This window comes from Mobula birostris, chromosome 7 (genome assembly GCF_030028105.1).
Source record: "Mobula birostris isolate sMobBir1 chromosome 7, sMobBir1.hap1, whole genome shotgun sequence".
Lineage (NCBI taxonomy): Eukaryota > Metazoa > Chordata > Chondrichthyes > Myliobatiformes > Myliobatidae > Mobula > Mobula birostris.
Genome location: NC_092376.1, coordinates 70,777,049 through 70,799,891, shown reverse-complemented (window position 1 = coordinate 70,799,891; position 22,843 = coordinate 70,777,049). Strand labels below are relative to the sequence as shown.

Below are 22,843 nucleotides of genomic sequence, written 5' to 3'. Positions count from 1 at the left end.
ACATTTTGAATTTTACTTTTGACTAGGACCAAAGGGATGTATTCTCAAAATAGCACTTATTTATTGATCAAAAATATAAAGTACTGGATTATTGATTTGCCATCATTCTCTGACTGATATTAAAATAATTGGTTTCACATGCTTTCAGCATTTTTAAATCAGAAACTCCACAAAACAAAATCAGCAGCAACAATGTAATTTTGAAGATACAATAATTTTTAATTTGAATGGATGACTCATTTCCTACTTCTCTTGTTGTTTATCTCCCATCATGGATGCTCACTCCTTTTGTAAATAGTGATCCCTTTCAGTCTTAAGCACACTTGAAAATAATTCACACACGCAATAGTTTTATTGCCCATCTCCCTCTCCCCACTCTCCAACATGAGTAACTCAACAACATGTTGGATAACTGCATTAGTCAGACTGAATGTTTAAAAAATGACAAAGAACAGCAGAACAATTGGACAAAAGTGGCCCACGAACCAGGCTTTGACCAGTACTCTTACAACTTCAAAGGGCGCCACGGTGGCGTTGCACTATTACAGGTCGGGACATCAGAGTTCAATTCTGACATCACCCGTAAGGAGTTTGTACGTCCTCCCCATGAACACATGGATTTTCTCTGGGTGCTCTGATCTCCTCCCACAGTCCAAAGATGTACTGGTTGGTAGGTTAATTAGTCATTGTAAAGATCGTCCCGTGATTAGGCTAGGAATAAATTGGCAGCAGGGTTCGAAGGGCCAGAAGGGCCCTTCCCACGCTATATCTCTAAATTAAAATAAAATCAAATAAATTCTGACTATTGTTAGAGTTACTGTCATCATTGAATATATGATAATATTATGTGCAACAGAATGGAATCTCAACATTAAGTGAGCAATTCTATAACTAATTATTTCATTTGTAATTTAGGAAATTTGGACTTACTTCTAAAATTAGATAGGTGCTCAGACAGAACTCATTCAAAAATGCATTAAGATACAATTAAATACACAATTTATAGTTTCCAACAGTACAATTCTTAGACTGCGCACTCTGTACCCTTTCAGCTACATGTGCATAACTTATTTCTGCAAACTAGCTGCAATTATTGGGAGCAATCTGTTGAGATGCATTAATGAGTAATTTCAGTCACTGTTAACATTTCACAGTTTACATTAGAAATGCATAATTTATAGCAAGAGGAAAAAGATCTTCTCTAAGATTAGGCATTGTAATTTAACAGCTGCTGCCTGATACCATTGCTCGTCATTTGTGCCTTAATTACAGAAACTTCAGTCAATTAGAATAAAAACTAAATGTTAAATTAACAAAAATAGGGTTAGGCAATGCACTGCCCATATCTTGCTTGCAATTCAATCTAATTTAAAACCTTTTTGTGTGTGATACTTATTCTTAGTAAACACAATTTTAAGCAGGTCCTAGCAGTATATTGAAAAGAATTTCAGCAAAATTCCTTCAGTCTTCCTCCTGGGCTTTATACAGCTCTCCAAGAGTATCCATTCTACACAAAAAATGGGAAAATTATCATTGTTGTATCTAATACTCGATTATAGAATTTACTGACCAGAAGTACACAAGATGTTTTCTTCTGTGCTAAAATATACCAGGTGCCAGTTATTTGCCTTCCTTACCCGAACATTCTCCCAGGTTCCCAGGTGGACACTGACAGACATATGGTCCACGGCCTTCATTGCCTCCAACGCAGTGCATGTCACTTGGGCAAGGCTTATCTTGGCAAACATCAGAAACCACAGGGCAGAGTTTACCTGTAGCAAAAATGTATTCAAACTTAGAGATACAGTTTTAGTCAATCCTCCTTGAGTCTACAATTATATATTCTTTTATACTGATATAGTTATATGTATTAACAAAGAATATATTCACTTCTTTACGTTTGATAAATGTGAAGTAACATTTTAATTTCCTAGATTATTCTCAGATCCTTTAATATAAAGAACTGAAAAGAGAGCTGCCAAGTTGGTCATGTTAGGAACGTCATATTGCTGATTCATTCATTGCAGATACTAATGGACAGTAAGATTCCTTTATGGATACTATAACAGACTCAGATTCATGTCACATAATTATAACCATATTCTTCTTGTGTCAAAATTTAACCACTGATCTGTTGAAGTCTGTTGTAAGTTATAAAAACTTACTCATGATTGATATGAAACTGAGTTGCACACAATGAAGGCTATAGTACTGATTCACGGTCTTTGTGAGCTTGCTGATGGTTATCAGGGAATTACTAATGGAAATTGTATATCTAGGTTAAAGATAAGAAATGAAACATCAAGAAATCTGCTCCTCACTGGTTCATACTGGAAAGCATGAATATATTTATAGTACACACATGTATGGCCAGAACAGTATTAGTTGTGATGATCAGCCAGCAGTAAAGTAGCTGTCAACCATGAGGAACACTTGTTCACCAAAGTACTGGATATCATATGTTGCTAGTGGAACTGCATCTTAACATGATGTTTTTATAAAATTGGAGGGAAAAGGAGAAGTACTTATTTAAGTTTCTATCATATCTGAGTACCTGTACATTGAAACAGGAGTCATCAAAGCTAAGTAACACAATGCATGACAAAGTTCATCACACATACCTGTACATTTTCCAACCATGACAAAAGTGCAAAACACAGCAAATTCTCTCCACCAAATGCATCAAAATCCTGACCAGCCCATCTATGACTCCATCTAAAGCTTTAACTGGAAACAAAACTGATGCAGTTTTGCTCTTCTTGAACAAAACCCTGACTTTAAACTCCTCTGTCACTTCTCAGGAACCTAACTATTAAAAAGATTAGGTTCAATTTATGATCCAAAAGTGCTAAAGAATAGAAAGGTCATGTGATCCATCAGTATCTTAGCTGAGTGAGAGTTACAATACACCTCAAAAGCAAGTAAAAATACATTAAATTGAGTTCAGTTAAACAGTGATTTTTTTTGTTCTAGACACTTTTTGAGAATGTGACAATGGCATAGATAAGTACTTTGCTCCCAGGCAAAACCCAATTTAGTTAAAAAACCTCAAATTTCCTAAAAAGAGGGCATTTCCCCTCATTTCATTCCCCAACTAATAAAGACTATAAAAAAGTCAGCTGTGCTAACATTCTTGCAGACTATTTCTACAACAGTCTGTAACTTGCTGATGACAGTAAATGTGAAACAACACTGGATCTTCCTATCCCTAATTTTCAACTGACCTCTGATGACAGTATCATTGCAGATAAATGATAAACTGTTCAATCATTTCTTCAATACTATTGGCATGATCTCAGAGGAAAAGATCAACCAATGTATCAAGAATGGCCTGACACATCCATGGGAAAGAAACATTTATTTTGATCCAGAAAGTGTCAACAATTTTATAGAAGGGATACAGTTCCATCCACTGAACACACAGATTGTGAATAGTGCAAACCATTTCTTCAGCACATTTATAATTGCTACACAGGACCTAACCATTATTGTTTTATTTTCAGACCTACTTTCTTTCTAGGGTCTCAGGATGAAACCCAAGTACCATTCAGACATGGCCCTTAATTCTTCCATCATCCAAACCAAAAGAAATCCAATAATTAGTAGGATCCAGCATTTTGAGACACAAAATGCAAAACTGCTGAAGGAATTCAGTGGGTCAAGCAGCATTGTGGAGGCAAAGGGATAGTCAAAGCTTCGATCAAGATAATCCATCAGGACTGAAGCAAAGTCTTGCCCTGAAATGTGAATCATCAATTTACCTTTGCAGATGCAGCCTGACTCTCTGAATTCCTCCAGCTTCAGATCACAGGATCTGCAGTCTCCTATATCTCCATTCTTAAGTCTCATTTGGGAGACGTTGGGGAAAGACAAGAGAAAGCCTTGGGAATGTTTCTAAGAACTACAATAGCTTCCTACATAGAACTGCTTCTTCCATTCAAAGATGAAGAGTTAGACGGAGAGAGAAAGGATATATTGATATGAATGGTAAGCGTCACAAAAGGCAAGTCATCAGTAATTCATTACCCTCCCAATGTAATAAAAAATATAAAATGGCTGTGAGGCTCAGGTAATACCAACTAGCAGCATCCATCACCAAAGATCCTCATCACCCAAGCCACTCTCTTTTCTTGCTGCTGCCTTCAGGTATAAAGTACAAGTGCCTCAAGACCTGCACCACCAGGTCCAAGAACAGTTCCTACCCCTCAACCATCAGGCTCTTGAACGAAAGGAAATAACTACACTCATTCTATTTCTGGTGTTCCCACAACTGATTGTCTCACTTTAAGGACTCTATATCTTGTTATTTCATGCTCGTTATTTATTTATATCTGCACTTACATAGTTTGTTGTCCATTGATCCTGTTTACAGTTACTGTTCTATAGATTTGCTAAGTATGCCCACAGAAACAAGGATCTCAGGGTTATATGTGGTGACATGTATATTCTCTGACAAAAATTCAACATTGAACTTTGAACACAAATGTTGAATCATTCAGCTTTGACTTAATATTTCCCACTAGCAATTATATGGCTAGTTTCTCCTCTGTCTTTACCGACTTGAATTTCTCTTACACTACTGTTTGTAGTCTATCTTGCAATGTAATTTCAACCCATCCCATCTTTCCTCCCTTATAAGCTGCTCATGGTGAGAGCTTTTCATTGGTGGCTACAGAAATTCTCATGAGCATATTTTGTTATGCCATTAGAAATGTGTTTTTGTCACAAATTTCTCCATATCCTGGGGATAGTTTACACTGTTAATGCAGCAATTTTACATTGGTGTGAAAAATTTGATTAAGGATCTTGATCGAATTGTTCATTTTAAATCAAACTGTATTAACATTAAGATGATGTTTCTGTTAAATGCCTACGAATAAGTTACTGCTTTTCAAGGTCTGGTACTTCTTCTCCATTATTGTTGTATCACACCAGCAAAGTGATGTTTTAAAGTGTTAAAAAGGCTTTCAAATACATTGCATATCACTTATTGACTGCTGGTGTGTTGCATCGGGAAATGTTCAAAAACTGCAGCATGAACAAATGGGAAAAATTCAAGATTTTTTTGTGGCATTGTTGATCAGAGATAGTGTCACAGCTGCAGAAAAGGTGGACGTCATGGAGCAATTGCCTATGGAGTCTCTGTGGGTGGAGGTTAGGAACAGGAAGGGTCAATAACTCTACTGGGTGTTTTTCATAGGCCTCACAATAGTAACAGAGATATCAAGGAGCAGATAGGGAAACAGATCCTGGAAAGGTGTAATAATAACAGAATTGCCGTGGTGGGAGATTTTACTTTCCCAAATATCAATTGGCTTCTCCCTAGAGCAAGGGGTTTAGATGGGGTGGAGTTTGTTAGGTGTGTTCGGGAAGGTTTCTTGACACAATATGTAGATAAGCCTACAAGAGGAGAGACTGTACTTGATCTGGTATTGGGAAATGAACCTGGTCAGGTCTCAGATCTCTCAGTGGGAGAGCATTTTGGAGATAGTGATCATAATCCTATCTCCTTTACAATAGCATTGGAGAGAGATAGGAACAGACAAGTTAGAAAGCGTTTAATTGGAATAAGGGGAATTATGAGGCTATCAGGCAGGAAATTGGATGCTTAAATTGGGAACAGATGTTCTCAGGGAAAAGTACAGAAGAAATGTGGCAAATGTTCAGGGGATATTTGTGTGGAGTTCTGCATAGGTACGCTCCAATGAGACAGGGAAGTTATGGTAGGGTACAGGAATCGTGGTGTACAAAGGCCATAATAAATCTAGTCAAGAAGAAAAGAAAAGTTTACAAAAGGTTCAGGGATCTAGGTAACGTTAGAGATCTAGAAGATTATAAGGCTAACAGAAAGGAACTTAAAAAAGAAATTAGAAGAGCCAGAAGGGGCCATGAGAAGGCCTTGGCGGGCAGGATTAAGGCAAAGCCCAAGGCATTCTACAAGTATGTGAAGAGCAAGAGGATAAGATGTGAAAGAATAGGACCTATCAAGTGTGACAGTGGGAAAGTGTGTATGGAACTGGAGGAAATAGCAGAGGGGCTTAATGAATACTTTACTTCAGCATTCACTATGGAAAAGGATCTTGGTGATTGTAGTGATGACTTGCAGCAGACCGAAAAGCTTGAGCATGTAGATATTAGGAAAGAGGATGTGCTGGAGCTTATGGAAAGCAGCAAGTTAGCTAAGTCGCCGGGACCTGATGAGATGTATCCCACTCTACTGTGGGAGGAGATTGCTGAGCCTCTGGTGATGATCTCTGAATCATCAATGGGGACGGGAGAGGTTCCGGAGGATTGGAGGGTTGTTCCTTTATTCAAGAAAGGGAGTAGAGATAGCCCAGGAAATTATAGACCAGTGAGTCTTACTTCAGTGGTTGGTAAGTTGATGGAAAAGATCCTGAGAGGCAGGATTTATGAACATTTGGAGAGGCATAATATGATAAGGAATAGTCAGCATGGCTTTGCCAAGGGCAAGTCGTGCCTTACGAGCCTGATTGAATTTTTTGAGGATGTGACTGAACACATTGATGAAAGAAGAGCAGTAGATGTAGTGTATATGGATTTCAGCAAGGCATTTGATAAGGTACCCATGCAAGGCTTACTGAGAAAGTAAGGAGGCATGGGATCCAAGGGGACATTACTTTGTGGATCCAGAACTGGCTTGCCCACAGAAGGCAAAGTGTGGTTGTAGATGGGTCATATTCTGCATGGAGGTTGGTGACCAGTGGTGTGCCTCAGGGATCTGTTCTGGGACCCTTACTCTTCGTGATTTTTATAAATGACCTGGATGAGGAAGTGGAGAGATGGGTTAGTAAGTGGGCTGATGACACAAAGATTGGAGGTGTTGTGGATAGTTGTGGAAGGCTGTCAGAGGTTACAGCAGGACATTGATAGGATGCCAAACTGGACTGAGAAGTGGCAGGTAAGGTTCAACCCAGATAAGTGTGAAGTGGTTCATTTTGGTAGGACAAATATGATGGCAGAATATAGTATTAATGGTAAGACTCTTGGCAGTGTGGAGGATCAGAGGGATCTTGGGGTCTGAATCCATAGGACACTCAAAGCAGCTGTGCAGGTTGACTCTGTGGTTAAGAAGGCATGCGGTGTATTGGCCTTCATTAATCATGGAATTGAATTTAGGAGCTGAGAGGTAACGTTGCAGCTATATAGGACCCTGGTCAGACCCCACTTGGAGTACTGTGCTCAGTTCTGGTCGCCTCACTGCAGGAAGGATGTGAAGCCATAGAAAGGGTGCAGAGGAGATTTACAAGGATGTTGCCTGGATTGGGGAGCATGCCTTATGAAAACAGGTTGAGTGAACTTGGCCTTTTCTCCTTTGAGCGATGGAGGATGAGAGGAGACCTGATAGAGGTGTATAAGATGATGAGAGCCATTTATCGTGTGGATAGTCAGAGGCTTTTTCCCAGGGCTGAAATGGTTGCCACAAGGGGACACAGGTTTAAGGTGCTGGGGAGTAGGTACAGAGGAGATGTCAGGGGTAAGTTTTTTATGCAGAGAGTGGTGAGTGCGTGGAGTGGGCTGCCAGCAACGGTGATGGAGGCGGATACGATAGGGTTTTTTAAGAGACTTTTGGATAGATACATGGAGCTTAGAAAAATAGAGGGCTATGGGTAAGCCTAGTACTTTCTAAGGTAGGGACATGTTCGGCACAACTTTGTGGGCCAAAGGGCTTGTATTGTGCTGTAGGTTTTCTACGTTTCTATGTTTCTATAAGATTCAAGATTTAGTGTCATTTCCAGTACACAGGTGTAAAGGAAAATGAAATAATTGTTATTCCAGATCTGATGCAGCACTAAAACTACACAATAAGATAAAGTGAACAATAATAAAAAACACAATAAATATAAATACATAAGCTAGCTTATATACATCAATTGATTGTACGTCCATAAAGTGATGTTAGGTACAGGAGTGTCTGTACTGAAGATGGCTGACTGGAAACGATAATGTAAGGGTGTTGGGGGGGTGGGGGGTTTGAGTGGTGGGTTAGTGAGTGGAGGTGTTATTTAGCCTTACTACTTGAGGAAAGTAACTATTTTTGAATCTGGTGGTCCTAGTGTGGATGCTACATAGCCTCCTTCCTGATGGGAGTGGGACAAACAGTCCATGAGCAGGGTGGATAGTGGATGGGCAAGATACATTCACCAGTTACTTTTTCAAATTAGGTACTTTGTGAAATTGGCTCATCTAGTGAGAAAGTGTGGCTAGAATTATTTTCGTGCATTTTGAAATAGTATATTTAAACTTACAATGTTGTATTTGAAAATTTTTATATTCATACTTATAAACGTTTTAATTTTGGTGCATATTTCACAGCAACATAGAAGGAGGCAGGTTGGCCAATGTTGGTTCAGAATCCAATTCTCTGACTTTCTTCTGACCATGCTACTTTCTCTCACATGCTCATCTATTTGCTTTTGATTCTCCTATCACTCACCTATAATAGGGGTTATTTACAAGAGACCATTCACCAAACACATCGAGATACAGGTGGAAAACACAGCAAGAGGGAGAGACACACATGTCCACAAGGAGAACTTGCAATTTCTCACGGAGTTATCATTGAATCTGGTTCAGTGAAACAGTGATGCAGCAGTCCTTTCTGTTGCACCACTGTGCTGCCCATTTGAAAATCTGAAATTGTGCAATATTTTGGTAATATCAACACACTTCAAACAAAAATAAAGCTTATTCCATTAACTGGCGTACTTAAAAGAACTTATTTTTATATTTATTGATGTGACAGGTTTTTAAAATGCAGTTCAGGAGACTTTTCCTGTTTTGAATATTACTCACCATTGCAAGCACATGTTAGACTTTTATAGTAACGAGGGGAGACAAAGCTGATCCGTGCAGTACTGTAGGCTATAGTGGACTGTGGTTCTGCAGAAACTATTGGCTCACAGTTGCGTTCTTGGCAATCTTCTGCAGGGCAACTCTTGTCCATGATAGAGGAAATGAGAAGGCCATTCTCAAATTCCCTCTTTGCGTTGGTGAGCTTTTGAATTAAATAAGCAGTTTTATAGAATCCACTTCTGTATATCTGTACTGCCAATAAAATCTCAAGCTTCTGTGTGCCTGAGACTGGCTGAATACTAATAATATGAATAGTGTCTTGCTTTTGGGCTGCAAATATGTTCCGAAGGCTCCGCCTAAATCCATGGAGATGAAGTCCAATAAAATCTTCAGGAGAGATGTTTTCAAACTGAATAGTGATGGCATTGTTCAGCATTTCTTGAGTCACCTGCTCAACATGAACCATTACATCAACAGGGACAGTGAAGCGCCCATCACTGACAGACACATTTAAAATATACTTGCCACTATCCAGTCCCCCAAGTGCAATAATCTTCCCATCTTGGTTATTTATATTGAACAGACTTCTTTGATCTGACCTGAAACTGTAGCTAAGAACATCATACATATCTTGATCGGTGGCATGGATTTTTCCAATCACGCCTCCTGAGAATTCGTCCTCCATTGTAGAAATAAAAATCTCAAGTGGAATGGCAGTTGGTTTGTGAATGCTTTCTTCAATCACTCGAACAAGTATATAGGTGGATGAAGTCAATGGTGGTTTGCCAGAATCTTGAGCCTGTTGTAATATGAGTTAAAGCAAATACAGATTCAGTGACCATTTTATTAGGTACACCAACTCGTCAATGCAAATATCTAACCTGCCAATCATGTGGCAGCAACTCAACACGTAAAAGCATGGAGACATGAACAGAATGGGGAAGAAACGTGATCCAAGTGAATTTGACTGTGATATGATTGTCAGCACCATACAAGGTGGTTTGCGTACCTCAGAAACTGCTGATCTCCTAGGATTTTCACACACAAGAGTCTCTAGGGTTTACAGAGAATGGTGTGAAAAACAAAAAAAAACTATCCAGTGAATGCAGTTCTCTGGACAAAAACACCTTGTTAATGACAGAAGTCAGAGGAAAATGGCCAAACTCATTCAAGCTAACAGTAACTCGAATAACAATGCATTACAAAAGTGATGTGCAGAAAGAACATCTCTGAATGCACAACACGTCAGACCTTGAACTGGATGAGCTAAAGCAGCAAAGGACCATGAACTTCACTCAGTGGTCACTTTATTAGGAACAGGAATTACTTGTTCAGCAACCCCATCAATCTCATTCTCCCTTTGCACCATCTTGGGAGATAGCAGGTCACTCCTATCTGCTAACTCAGCACATGCAGATCCTATCTGTGAATTAACCTCTAAACATTGTCTGGGCAAGTGATGACACCCACCAGACAGTGATAGGAATTCCATGCATTCATACTTATGTTGACTAGTATTCAAGGAGGCAGTTCCTGAACGAATAAAAAAGAATGATGATGGTGCACTGAGGAATCCGTTTAGAGACACATGCCTCCATCACAGAAAGCTTGCTAGTTGGAGAAGACTGTGGGATTTGGAGGAAATTGCATGTGAAATAAAGAATAAGCAGTGTCCTGCAAAAAGTTCACTGTGATGTTCCTTTCATAACCAAACAGCTGGAAGCTATATCAAAATCAATGTAGGAGTGAGATTTGCAGTAGTGGTAAATTTGTGTTCATTTTGTGGGGTGCACGAGTTATGAGTAAAAGGAATTGTTTTTAGATGAGTGACTGACGGGTATAATGTAACGCAAGTGGTGCCATAGTACATTAACCTTCTTTGGCATGTACTTGAAGATTGGCCTTCATTGCAAACTTCATTCACAGCTGTGATGGCTTCCTTGCCCTTGTGCAGAGAAAAGGTCTTTACTTTTATCAACCTTATGCCCTATGTTATCTGAAGGTGCATCTGAAAAATTTAGAACAATCTCTTCTATCCTAGGCAAGCTTGCTCAATCTAGGTAATGATCACCTTAAAATATGTATGAACAACTAGATTCTGACAACCTTGGTTTGGATGAGATGGTGTTTATCTTCTTTTGTTAAAGATGAAGATAGTGTGCTGATGACCTCATTGCATCAAAGTTATGATTGTAGAGTCAAAAATTCAATTTGGAGTGAAGTTCTTTGAAACCCTTAGTTAAAATAAATATCTTTCATGAAGCTGACTATACCACTGGGTATATGAAACTATTCAGATTCATTTCTGAATTAACAGTTCTTTTGATGTTGCCCACATTTTTATTAAGGAGGTCTTGGTGGAGAAACCTAAATGATTAGGCAGAAAATAATGTTACTTCCAGAAAGTTTATTTTGATGCCACTGATGTCTGTTCTATTTTGTTTAAATAAAAGTAGTTTTGCTCAGCAAAAGGAATAAATGCATTAGAATACATCAAATATGACTGAATTAATTTGAGAATGACTAAGGTGAATGAAGGAAAGTGGGGGTGGGGGGGGATACACCAGAGATTGGATTTTACACAGAGTGGTAAGTGCATAGGATGCACATTTAAGAGACTCATAGATTGACATATGGATGAATAAAAAATGGATGGCTACGTGGGAGGGAAGGGTTATATTGATCTTGGAGTAGGTTAAAAGGTCGACACAGCATCATGGGCTGAAGGGCCTGTACTTTGTTCTATGTTCTAACAGCTCAAGGTAGACTAAATATGCATTTGAGAATTTTAGGTCAGGAAAAATATACTGGATGTTGAACTCATCTCCTTTACCAGGTAAGTTAAATGAATTCCGCTCAAAGTACTCTATAGAATATTCTATATTCCATGAGACTTAGTCATGGAAAGCAAATGTCAATGAAGAGAATGGTATCTTGTATAATGGAGATCAATACATTTTTACTGATTGAAATGGAACTATATATCAATGTGCACTTGACCTGATATACTCATTTCTTACCAATGATTATTGTAATAAAGATCTTTCCCAGAGAATCATATTGAAATCTGCTCCCAAAATGGAATGATTTTTTTGGCGGCATAATACCTTACCTTCACATGTAGATGGTATTCCGTGGTATCCTTCTGATTAAAAACAGTTGCTGATCTCAGAACTCCTTCCTGGTCTAAAACAAATTCCTTCCCATCATTCCCAGCAAGAATACTAAGTGTGAACGGAGGGCCATTGTGTGTAGAATCCTTGTCCGTCACAGAAAGTTTCAGAATACTGGTCCCCACAGGTTTATTTTCCTATACACACAGAAAGTGAATTGCTATTACATCATATAGAAAACACTGATGCCAGCTTTCCTTTTAATACCATCAGAAAACTGACAAGTACAGAAACTCGCACTAGCTTAAACAAGCTGCAGCTTTCTAGGCTTCTGGAATGAAGAATTAATTGGAGCAAATTTACATTCATTCATTCACCAGTTTGCAAAGGAACTGACATAGTTCTTGTTAATACACAGGTAAAAAAAAATCAACGAAATAGTGGGTACACAACTCAACGAGGTTTTGTTTTACACCTATTAATCTGATAGATAAATAGTACCTACATTGTATAGAATCAGGCTGCAAATTCTGCTGAAGGGCATTTAAAGTTTGAATGCCACAGGCTACATTTAGTCTATTCTGGTTTGCTGTAGGCACGAGTGCACTTGGAGTGAGAATTGCAAAGGATGTTCTAATTGCCAAAAGTATGCAAAGAGGAGACAAGATAATGCCAGACAACATCAAACAGTAGTGCTGCCTGTGGACATTAAAGTCCAAAACTGGATCATCATTTCATCATGGTGGATCCATTTTACCTCTCAGCTCCGATCTCCTGCCTTCTCCCTGTATTCATTTATGCCCTGGCTAATGAAGAATCCAGCAAACTTTGCCTTAAATATATCCAATAACTTGGCCTCCACAGATTCACCACTCTCTGGCTAAAAATAATTCCTCCTCATCTCCATTCTAAAAGGACGCCCCTTGATTCTGAGGCTGTGACTTGTGTCTTAGACTCCCCCACCAAAGGAAACATCCTCTCCACAACCACTCTGTTGAGGCCTTTCAACACTTGATAGGTTTCAATGAGGTCACCCCTCATTCTTCTGAATTCCAGTGAGTAGAGGTCCAGAGCCATCAAACACTTCACATGTGATCAGACTTTCAAATCTGGAATCATTTTCGTAAACTTCCTTGCAGCACATCATTTCTTAGATAAGAAGCCAAAAACTGCTCACAATACTCCGAGTGAGTGTGTGTGTGTGTGTGTGTGTCTGTCTGTCTGTGAGTGAGTGAGTGAGAGAGAGAGAGAGAGAGAGAGAGAGAGAGAAAGACAGCGAGAGGGAGGGAGGGAGGGAGAGGGGAGGGAGAGGAGAGGGAGAGGGAGAGGAGGGGTGGAGATTCCATGTTGTTGGAGGAGGGAATGGGAAAATTATGACAAGGTCAGCTCAGAGTTTAGGAAATTGGCTGGTAGGTGGTTAAGAGGTGTGGTGGTGTAGTTATAAAGGAGAAGGTCAAGGGGTTTATTATAGAAAGTGATTAAAGAAATGAATCATTAATGTGGAGAATATCAGGGACTTCAGGAACTAATTTTCAAGGATGATTAAATTAGAAATTATCATTAATAGAGGAAACTGATATTGAACCTGTGAAAGAGTTCACACTAATTGATTGGAAGTTACACAAAGATGTTTCAAATTTCCTCGATATTTTGCACTATCAGCATTTTGCAGCAGACGTCATTACTTCAATAAAAGCTTATGAAGTTGCAGACCATCAAGCAGAATAATACAAAATACAAAATGTCCTCTTTCTTTAAGGATCATGGTTTCCCTTCTACGGTGATCAATGATGCCCTCACCTGCACCTCCTCCATTTCCCACACTTCGGTCCTCACCCCATCTTCCCGCCACCACAACAGGGACAGAGTTCCCCTTGTCCTCACCTACCACCCCACCAGCCTCCGGATCCAGCACATTATCCTCCGCAACTTCTGCCACCTTCAACAGGACCCCACCACTAAGCACATCTTTCCCTCCCCACCCCTCTCCGCTTTCCACAGGGATCGATCCCTCCGCGACTCACTTATCTGCACGTCCATCTCCACGGATCTCCCACCCGGCACTTATCCCAGTAAGCGTAAGTGCTACACCTGTCCCTACACCTCCTCTCTTGCCACCATTCAGAGCCCCACACAGTCCTTCCAGGTGAGGCAACACTTCACTTGTGAATCTGTTGGGGTCATGTATTGCACCTGGTGCTCCCAGTGCGGCCTCCTCTACATCGGTGAAACCCGACGCAGATTGGGGGACCGCTTCGTCGAGCACCTCCACTCCGTCCGCCACAACAGACAGGATCTCCCGGTAGCCACCCACTTCAACTCTGCTTCCTATTCCCATTCAGATATGTCCATACATGGCCTCCTCTACTGCCATGATGAGGCTAAACTCAGGTTGGAGGAGCAACACCTCATATACCGTCTAGGTAGTCTCCAGCCCCTTGATATGAACATAGAATTCTCCAACTTCTGGTAATTCCCCCCCTTCCCCTGTCCCTATTTCACATCACCTCCCTCATAGTTCCACCTCCTTCTACTACTGCACATTGTTCTCCTGCCAATCACCTCCCTGCTTCCCCTCTCCCACCCCTTTGTCTTTCAAATTAATGCTTTTTTCAACTACCAGCATTCTTCAAACCCTCCCCAAAGTTCTTCCTTCAGTCCTGACGAAGGGTTTCGGCCCGAAACGTCGACTAATCTTTTCAACTGATGCTGACTGACCTGCTGAGTTCCTCCAGCACATTGTGAGTGTTCCAGAATAATACAAAGTCAGGCTACATTACTTCATCTTATTGTTTGCAATGAAGAAGTGGCTGACAGAATTGAATAATTTGTAGATACTAGTTTTAACTGCATGGACCAGAAAGGATGCTGTGGGAAAGCAATGGACGTTTTAAATGAGAGCCATTACTGCAGAACATACAGATAAACCTCAGAAAACAAGAGGTTTATTCCACAATGAGAAACAGTAACATTAATGTCTTTGGCAGTGTTGTAGTGTGGTGCGGCAGGTAGTGCTGCTTTCTCATTGCCCCAGGGACACAGGTTCAATTCCAATGCCCAGTTCATCATCATCCCCAGGGTTTCCCCAAGTCCTCTAGTTGCTTCTCACATCGCAAAGATACACTATTTATTAGTTGAAGTGATAACTGAGAATCACCTCTGTGTTAGCATAGGTGGGTGGCAGGAAAACTGACTGGGGAATGAGACAGTGGTAAGTGAGCATGTCTGAGAGAGTAGATTGCAGCGACCTGAGCTTGGGAATAGGACTGATGGATTACTCTGAAAACTGGCATAGAATCACCAGGCCAAAAGGTCTCCTACATGTCATATCGGAAGTGAATGCTTACTTGAAACGAGGAATGATACAAAATGTTTTAACTATCTGACCATTCAGTAAATATTCTTGTGTGAGAGGATCAGACTTCTTATTGTGAAGTTGAGGCCTCCACTGATCAGGGTTGACTATGGATGTTGCATCCTAGTGGTCTAGGTACGCAAGCCTGGGCAGTACAATATGGAGAGCAAGCCGTTGCCCATGCAGCAAGCTCCCCCTCTCCACGCATCTAATGAACCAAAGGAACAGCACAGACTGATGCACTTTGGTACCAGAGGCATTGCAGGAGTTGTAGTCAGCGCTGAACTCAATGTAGGGCTGCCTTAGGGACTCTAGCTCCCAATATTTCCCTCGGGGTTTACTCCTGAAGCCTTCCCCATGAATGGGTTTATCCGCAAGGCAGCAGAGGTTTGAGATCAGAGTTTTCTTTCTCCTTGATGAGCAGCCAATCATGGCTAACGAAATTTATCTGCCCAAAGCGACAGGTTTTATGGCGCCAGTAACCCGCCTTTGTCTCTTCTCCTGTCAGTAGAAACGGTTCTGCTGGGCTTAGTAGCTAGGCCACACGTGAAGGCCAGGAGCTGGACTTAGCTGTCAGAGGCTATTTGAGGCACATGTCATTGGGAGCATTTGATAGGTAGTGGGAGCCTGTCACCATTAACACCCCTAGCTATAACAACTTTAAGGTATTTCACAATAAAAGTCTGCTGCTTCTAAATTGAAGGCAATGTAGAGGCAAAAGACTGGTGCTGCAGAGCTGGGGATATCAGCCAAGTTCTATGATCCAGACTACAGTACCTTGAGTTGAAAACAAAAGCTGATTAAGCTACCTTCAGACTTATTTAATTATCAATATAGATTAACCCTCTGTTAGTCCATAAAACTCTGATGACCTAGAGCTGGCTAGTACATCAACTAGATATACAAAAGTCAAATACCAATTAAAAATAGAATCCGTACTAGCCTGCAGTTATACATCACTGACGTGATTAAAAACAAAAAAAAACACGTTTATAAAAGGACTTTGATGTGGTAAAATTGTGCCAAGCTCCATTAGCGTTCGTAGGGAGAATTTGATTTATGCCATATAAATAAATATTATATGAGTGAAGATTTGGATAGAAATAGGAAGAATTCAAGCTTTGAGGTGGGGAAGTTGCACTACTAATCAGGGAGTAATCACAGCGGCATTCAGAGGGCACGTAATGGAGGGCTCATCCACTGAGTCTGGGTAGAACTCAAAAATAGGGAAGGTACATCACTCTGATGGGATGGTACTACAGAACCCCCAGTAGCCACCAGGATATCGAGCAACAGATATGCAGACAGAGTAAGGAATGATGTAAAAACAATAGGGTTGTTGTCATGGGGGATTTCAACTTCCCTTCGTGAAATGGAGACATGTCTTTCTCCCTTATTAGGGAGAGAGAGAGCCTGTGGTATGTCAAATACTAGGTGAACAGGTAGTCTTTGGGGTACTGCAAGTCTGTGTCTTTACTGCTGCTTTGCTCACGCCTGAGTGCTCGGTAGCAGGCGCTGATGTTTTATTTTTGCCGGGGGGGGGGGGGATTGTTGGCTGCTACCGCTTACGCGCAAGAAGGAAGGAAGCTGGGGGGAGGGAACTTTGGGGTTCCAACATTTAACTGTCAAAAATTCTTTAGGGGCACTCCTCTGTTTTTGTGGATGTTTGCGAAGAAAAAGCATTTCAGGATGTATGTTGTATACATTTCTCTGACATTAAATGAACCTTTGAAAACTTTGAAACCTAATATAAATCTCTTCTGAGTGCAAGAGATTTAGATGGGGCAGAATTTGTTAGGTGCATCAATATACAGGTTAAGCCCAAGAAAAGGAGGGGCTGTACTGGACCTTGTGTTGGGTAATGAGCTTGTCCAAGTGACCAATCGATCCTTCAGTGGGCAAACAGTTAGGTAAGAGTGACCAGAACTTCACCAAGGAGCTCTTTTGGTCTGTCAACAAAACTTTGATAGTAGGGAAGGCACAAAAGCTACTAGACTACCTGAGGTGCTTGAGCAGAGCTATTAGACACCTAAAATTGCTGACCAACTTCTATCGATGTGTGATAGAGAGTGCTGCGACATATGGAATGACCATGTGGTACTGTAGTTGAACAAAGCACTCCAGTGGGCGATTAGTACAGCTCAGCACATCATGAGGACTCGACTACTGAACCTGGAGACAATCTACAACTCTAAGTGTCTACAGTGTGCTTGTAGCATCATTAAAGACCCATCCCATCCCGGACACTGTCTGTTCAATTTCCTGCCATCTGGTAGGAGATACAGAAACATCTCAGCCTGAACAGTAAGACTGAAAATCAGCTTCTTCCCGAGGGCTGTTGTGCAGCTGATAATGCTACACCCCAGTGTGCCAATGGCCTATGAGGGTTATGGAGTGTTAATAATTTGTTTTTAATTAAGCCATACCACATGCATTGTAAATATCTGTTTTTCATGGACTGGGGCAGCACCGCAATCTCGCTGTCCTGACTAATGACAATAAAGTTCTAATCTATATGGTGAGATGGGACAATTTCAAAGGAGATGTGCGGGGGAAGTTTACTTTTATCCAGAGTGTAGGGTGCCTGGAATGCACTGTCTGAAGTGGTGGTACAGGCCGAAACATTAGAGAATTTAAGAGACGTTTAAATAGATACATGAATGTGATGAAAATGGAACGATGTGGGTATTGTGATGGCAGAAGAGATTAGTTTAGTTAGCCATTTGATGACTAATTTAATTGGTTAGACACAACATTGTGGGGTGAAAGGTCTGCTCCTGTGCTGTACTGTTCTAGGAACAGCAGAGGAAAGGGAAATGTGTTGCCTGGGGCCTGGAAAACTGAAGGCATAACTTCATGTTCCACCAGTAAAAACTGTGTATGAGCAACAGATCAGATTAGACACAAGAATGTGAATTTTAAAATAGAATTTTGCAACTGGAAACCAATGTAGGTCACATGGATAGGGGTGCTGAGCAAACAGGACTCAGTCTGGGTTAGGTTGTCTGGTTGGAATTTAGACTGATTCAGATGATGCAATCGTATGGGTGAGAAAAACAGTGGATTCCAGTTAACTGGGCTCGTGATTCATTGAAAACACAAAATAATCTGCAGATGCTGTAAAAGATCAAAGCAACACTTTCAGCACGCTGGATGAAATCAGCAGGTCGGGCAGCATCAGTCAGAAACAATGAGTCGACGCTTCGGGCCGGAACCCTTCGTCAGGACTGAAGAATGAAAGGTGGGGAAGGATTTGAAGAATGCTTGTAGCTTCAGTTGAAAGACCAGTAATTTGAAAGACAAAGGGGTGGGGGAGGGGAAGCATTGATGTCATAGCGCTGAAAACAATGGGTGGTAGAAGAAGGAGGCGGAACCATGAGGGAGCTGGGGGAGGGGGTAGAGTGAAATAGGGATAGAGGAAGGGAGGGGGAGGGAATTACCGGAAGTTGGAGAATTCTATGTTCATACCAAGGGGCTGGAGACTACCTAGACGGTATATGAGGTGTTGCTCCTCCAACCTGAGTTTAGCCTCATCATGGCAGTAGAGGAGGCCATGTATGGATGTATCTGAATGGGAATGGGAAGCAGAGTTGAAGTGGGTGGCTACAGGGAGATCCTGTCTGTTGTGACAGACAGAGTGGAGGTGCTCGACGAAGCGGTCCCCCAATTTGCGTCGGGTTTCACCGATGTAGAGGAGGTCGCACCGGGAGCACCAGATGCAATAGATGACCCCAACTGACTCACAAGTTAAAATAGTGATTCATTGCGCAGTCTATTTGGGGCAACTCTTAAAAAACAAAAACTAATTGAGAAAATAGCATTTACTTGGAACACTGTTCCACTTCATTGGGACAGGAGACTTTTGTTAAACAGTTTCTAACTAGCATCAGTTGAGTGCACTTGTGTGGCTGTTAGATACTACTCTATGTTTAGAGTGAACAGTTTTTAAATAGCAGCAGTTACTTGTGCTTCTGCTACATTATCCACTTCACCTGTGAGTCTGGTGGGGTCATTTACTGTATCTGGTGCTCCCGGTGTGGCCCCCCCCCCCCCCGTATATCAGTGAGACCCGACGCAGATTGAGAGACTGCTTCGCCAAGCACCTACGCTCCATCTGCCAGAAAAAATGGGATGTCCCAGTGGCCACTCATTTTAATTCCACTTCCCATTCCCAATCTGACATGTCAGCCCATGGCCTCCACTACCGTCGCGATGAGGCCACACTCAGGTTGGAGGAGCAGCACCTCATATTCCAACATGATGGCACGAACTTCTCCCCAACCCCCTTCACCCTCCACCATTCCCATTTTCCTCTCTAACCTTATCTCCTTACATGCCTATCACCTTCTTCTGGTGCCCCTCCCCATTTTCTTTCATTCATGGCCTTCTATCCTCTCCTACCAGATTCCCTCTTCTCCAGCCCTGTATCTCTTTCACCAATCAACTTCCCAGCTCTTTACTTCACCCCTCCACGTCTGCCCCTTTTCACCTATCACCTCGTGTTTCTTCCTCCACTCCACCCACTTTCTTACTCTGACTCCTCATCTTTCTTTCCAGTCCTGACGAAGGGTCTCGGGCCGAAACATCAACTGTACTCTTTTTCATAGATGCTGCCTGGCCTGCTGAGTTCCTCCAGCATTTTGTGTATGTTGCTTGGACTTCCAGCATCTGCAGATTTTCTCCTGTTTGCCATTTCTGATAAATTTGTTTATTTCGACTTGAAAAATTTCAGACACTTGCCAAGTTGCCATCAAAAGATTTGCCACTAGCCAAAAAAAATTACCCTACTGGACCAAATTAAAAGCCATGCGCTAACCAAATCAAAATCACATCAAATCAAGTTTAATTATCATTTAAATCATACATGGATACAGTCGAATGAAAAAGCATTCCTCTGGGGCCAAGGTGCATAAACATATATTCAAAATAACGAGAGAAAAAGAAAGCACATCTTTACACAAGAAAACTTGCAAATGGATGGTACTGCTCCCGGCAAACCAGGCTGTCATTCCACCAGTTGAACACTGGAGGGCAGCACTAATGGCAGAGGCCAGCCTCCAACTGAGCATGGATGCTACACTACACTGCCTCCAATGTCTCCTCACCTGGACTGCAGCAGCAGGCCAGCCGTTGGTTAAGGACTAGTCCTTGCTACAACCGAGGCCATGCTGCTGCCTTGTCGCCTGTGTCGCCACCAAATAAGGGAAACAGGTCTGCAGCATCTTACTATTATCAAGGTCCAACAAGATCTTGAGATCACAAGAGAAACGTCCATGACAGCCACTCATAGTTACACTGCACAATGCTTTCCCACACCAAATCTGATGCCTTTGAGTAGCAGGCAGCAACATGTCTGCAACCACCTTAGCTCCTCCCAAACTTCTCTGGCCCATCCGCCGGCTTCTCCTTCTCTGGCCTCTCCTACTCTGACCCACCTGACAGCTCCTTTGACACCCCGGCCAGCTGCTCCAAACAACGAGCAGATCACTGATGCCTTAGACCCAATATACCCATAGTTCTTGGATTCCAGTATACTCTTACAATCATAAAAAACATATTTTAAAAAGAAAAATGCCCCTTTGGCTGGCCCCCGAGAGGCTGCTGCGTTTGAGCATGCCACCATCTTACTTGAAGTAACACCACTCATCGTCAGCTGGCAGAGATAATTGAAATGTTGAAATCTTCAATTGTACGCTTGCTGCATCATCAATAAAACTGTGAGGAGAATGGCCAATACGCGAGAGACAACAGGGAAATTCCAAAAATGTTGAATGAATGTAAGGATCCAGATGTTGAAGAGGCCCTTATCAATGGTTTTCCGTTGGATCATGAAGATTTTAAAGCAAAGATGGTTAGTTGCCTTGTCGTAACTCACGCTCCGATGTGCCAGAAATGGCTGGGAGTGAAAATTAATCAATTTCACTACTTTAACAAGTTAGCAGCTAGGAAGAATTTGAAGATATCAACAATCTTCTTGAATGTTACAATGAAAATGAAGATTTAGAAAATACGATCATCAGAAGTATTGTATCTGCAAGGGTTTTTTTTGGCACTGCGTAGTCTAATTAAAATGGCTTCTTTGTTATGTTAACGGCTGAGAAAGTCCTCCCGCTAGCAGTTTGTTTGGACCACGTTACTGATAAGAAGATGTTACGAACCAATTGGGATAGTTGTTATGCTTTTGGTGTGTCTGTAAGATATTGTATGCGTGGGGTTTTGGGCAGAAGGCGGGAGAGAGAGACAGAGGATGGACCAGGTGCTGTGAGTCCACTAACGGGGTCGGACCCTGAGCGGGAGAGGAGAGGGTGAGGAGAGGAGACGGAATCAGACTCGTGTGGAGTATCTGGTCGACCACCATGGTTGGTCCCATGCAGCAGGTCGAGGTGGTCAGAGGGGATCAAATGGTGAAGAGAGGATCGGCACTAGAGCTCCAACTGTTGTGCATGAAGAGATTGAACTTTGATAAGTGTGGCGCCTTTTATTTTCCTTTTATATTTTATCTCTATTAATTATATAGTTCCAGTAATATCTATAAACTGTAACTCATTTAATTATATATGGTGCATTGTTCATTATTGGGCGGGGTGGGGTACATCACACAGCATCCACACAAACTTATTACCCAGTTTGGCGGGGCCGAGGGCTACTTCCTTAGACGACAGTGAGCCGAGTGACCCTGAGGTTGGCCAGGGGGGCTACATATCATAACACCATGGTGAGAAATATTTGAAAGTGGAAAGTGATGAAGATGACACATCTGAACTTGAACTAGTGGTTACACAGGATGCCAGGAAATTAGTATTGGATTACTACACTACTTCATACAGGAAGACAATGAAGGAAATCCATTAACAGCACTAGGTGCTTGGACTGATTTTGTTCAAAAGAACATGGCAGAGTGTTCTGGATGAATTCATCTATCCATAACTATTGGGAACCAATACATGGCTTTATAAGCAAGAGAAGAGTTGCAGATGCTGGAAATTCAAGCAACAAAAACAAAATGCTGGAAATCTCAACAGGTCAGGCAGCACCTATGGAAAAAAGTACAGTTGACATTTCGGGCTGAAACCCTTCATCGGGACATTCAGGCCAAATTGGCACTTGTGGTATCATAAAGCCAATTCTGGGACCAATGTCTAATTGGATAGGCTGGTAAAGGTGTATATATGTAGGTTACTTCACTGAGATAATAGAGAAAGTGGAAGCATACCATTTACCACATTAAAGTCAAGTGAGTTATAATGGAGGAGGATCTAAACATTTCAGCTGTGTATAAGGATGATTATGTTTATGGGTATAATGGTTAAGAGAAAAAGAAAGCTAACTGCATATTTGCTTTCAACCACTAGGTACAGAAAATAGATAGCAGCAAGAACTTGGTAGAAACATAGGGAAGCATGCATGGTCACGAATGCACCTGCAGTGATAAATTTCAATTTATTAAAGGAAGATTGAGAAATCTAAAAAAGAGTCAGGAAAATTTGAAACATGATCCTGAATGCAATATGTACATTTAATCAAGAAATCCAAAAATAAGGACGCATGACTAGAGATACTA

General features: G+C 41.4%; 1 protein-coding gene across 3 annotated transcripts in view; it reads right to left on the bottom strand.

Moving 5' to 3' along the window:
* fat3a (FAT atypical cadherin 3a) overlaps window positions 1-22,843 on the bottom strand; it is a 728,759-nt gene that overhangs the window by 61,976 nt on the left and 643,940 nt on the right. For all 3 annotated transcript variants that reach the window (XM_072263367.1, XM_072263369.1, XM_072263370.1), the window contains exons 19-21: window positions 11,927-12,124; window positions 8,815-9,613; window positions 1,638-1,772 (exon numbers count right to left, since the gene is read on the bottom strand). In XM_072263367.1, coding sequence (XP_072119468.1) covers window positions 1,638-1,772; window positions 8,815-9,613; window positions 11,927-12,124 — 1,132 coding nt within the window. The remainder of the gene's footprint in view (window positions 1-1,637; window positions 1,773-8,814; window positions 9,614-11,926; window positions 12,125-22,843) is intronic.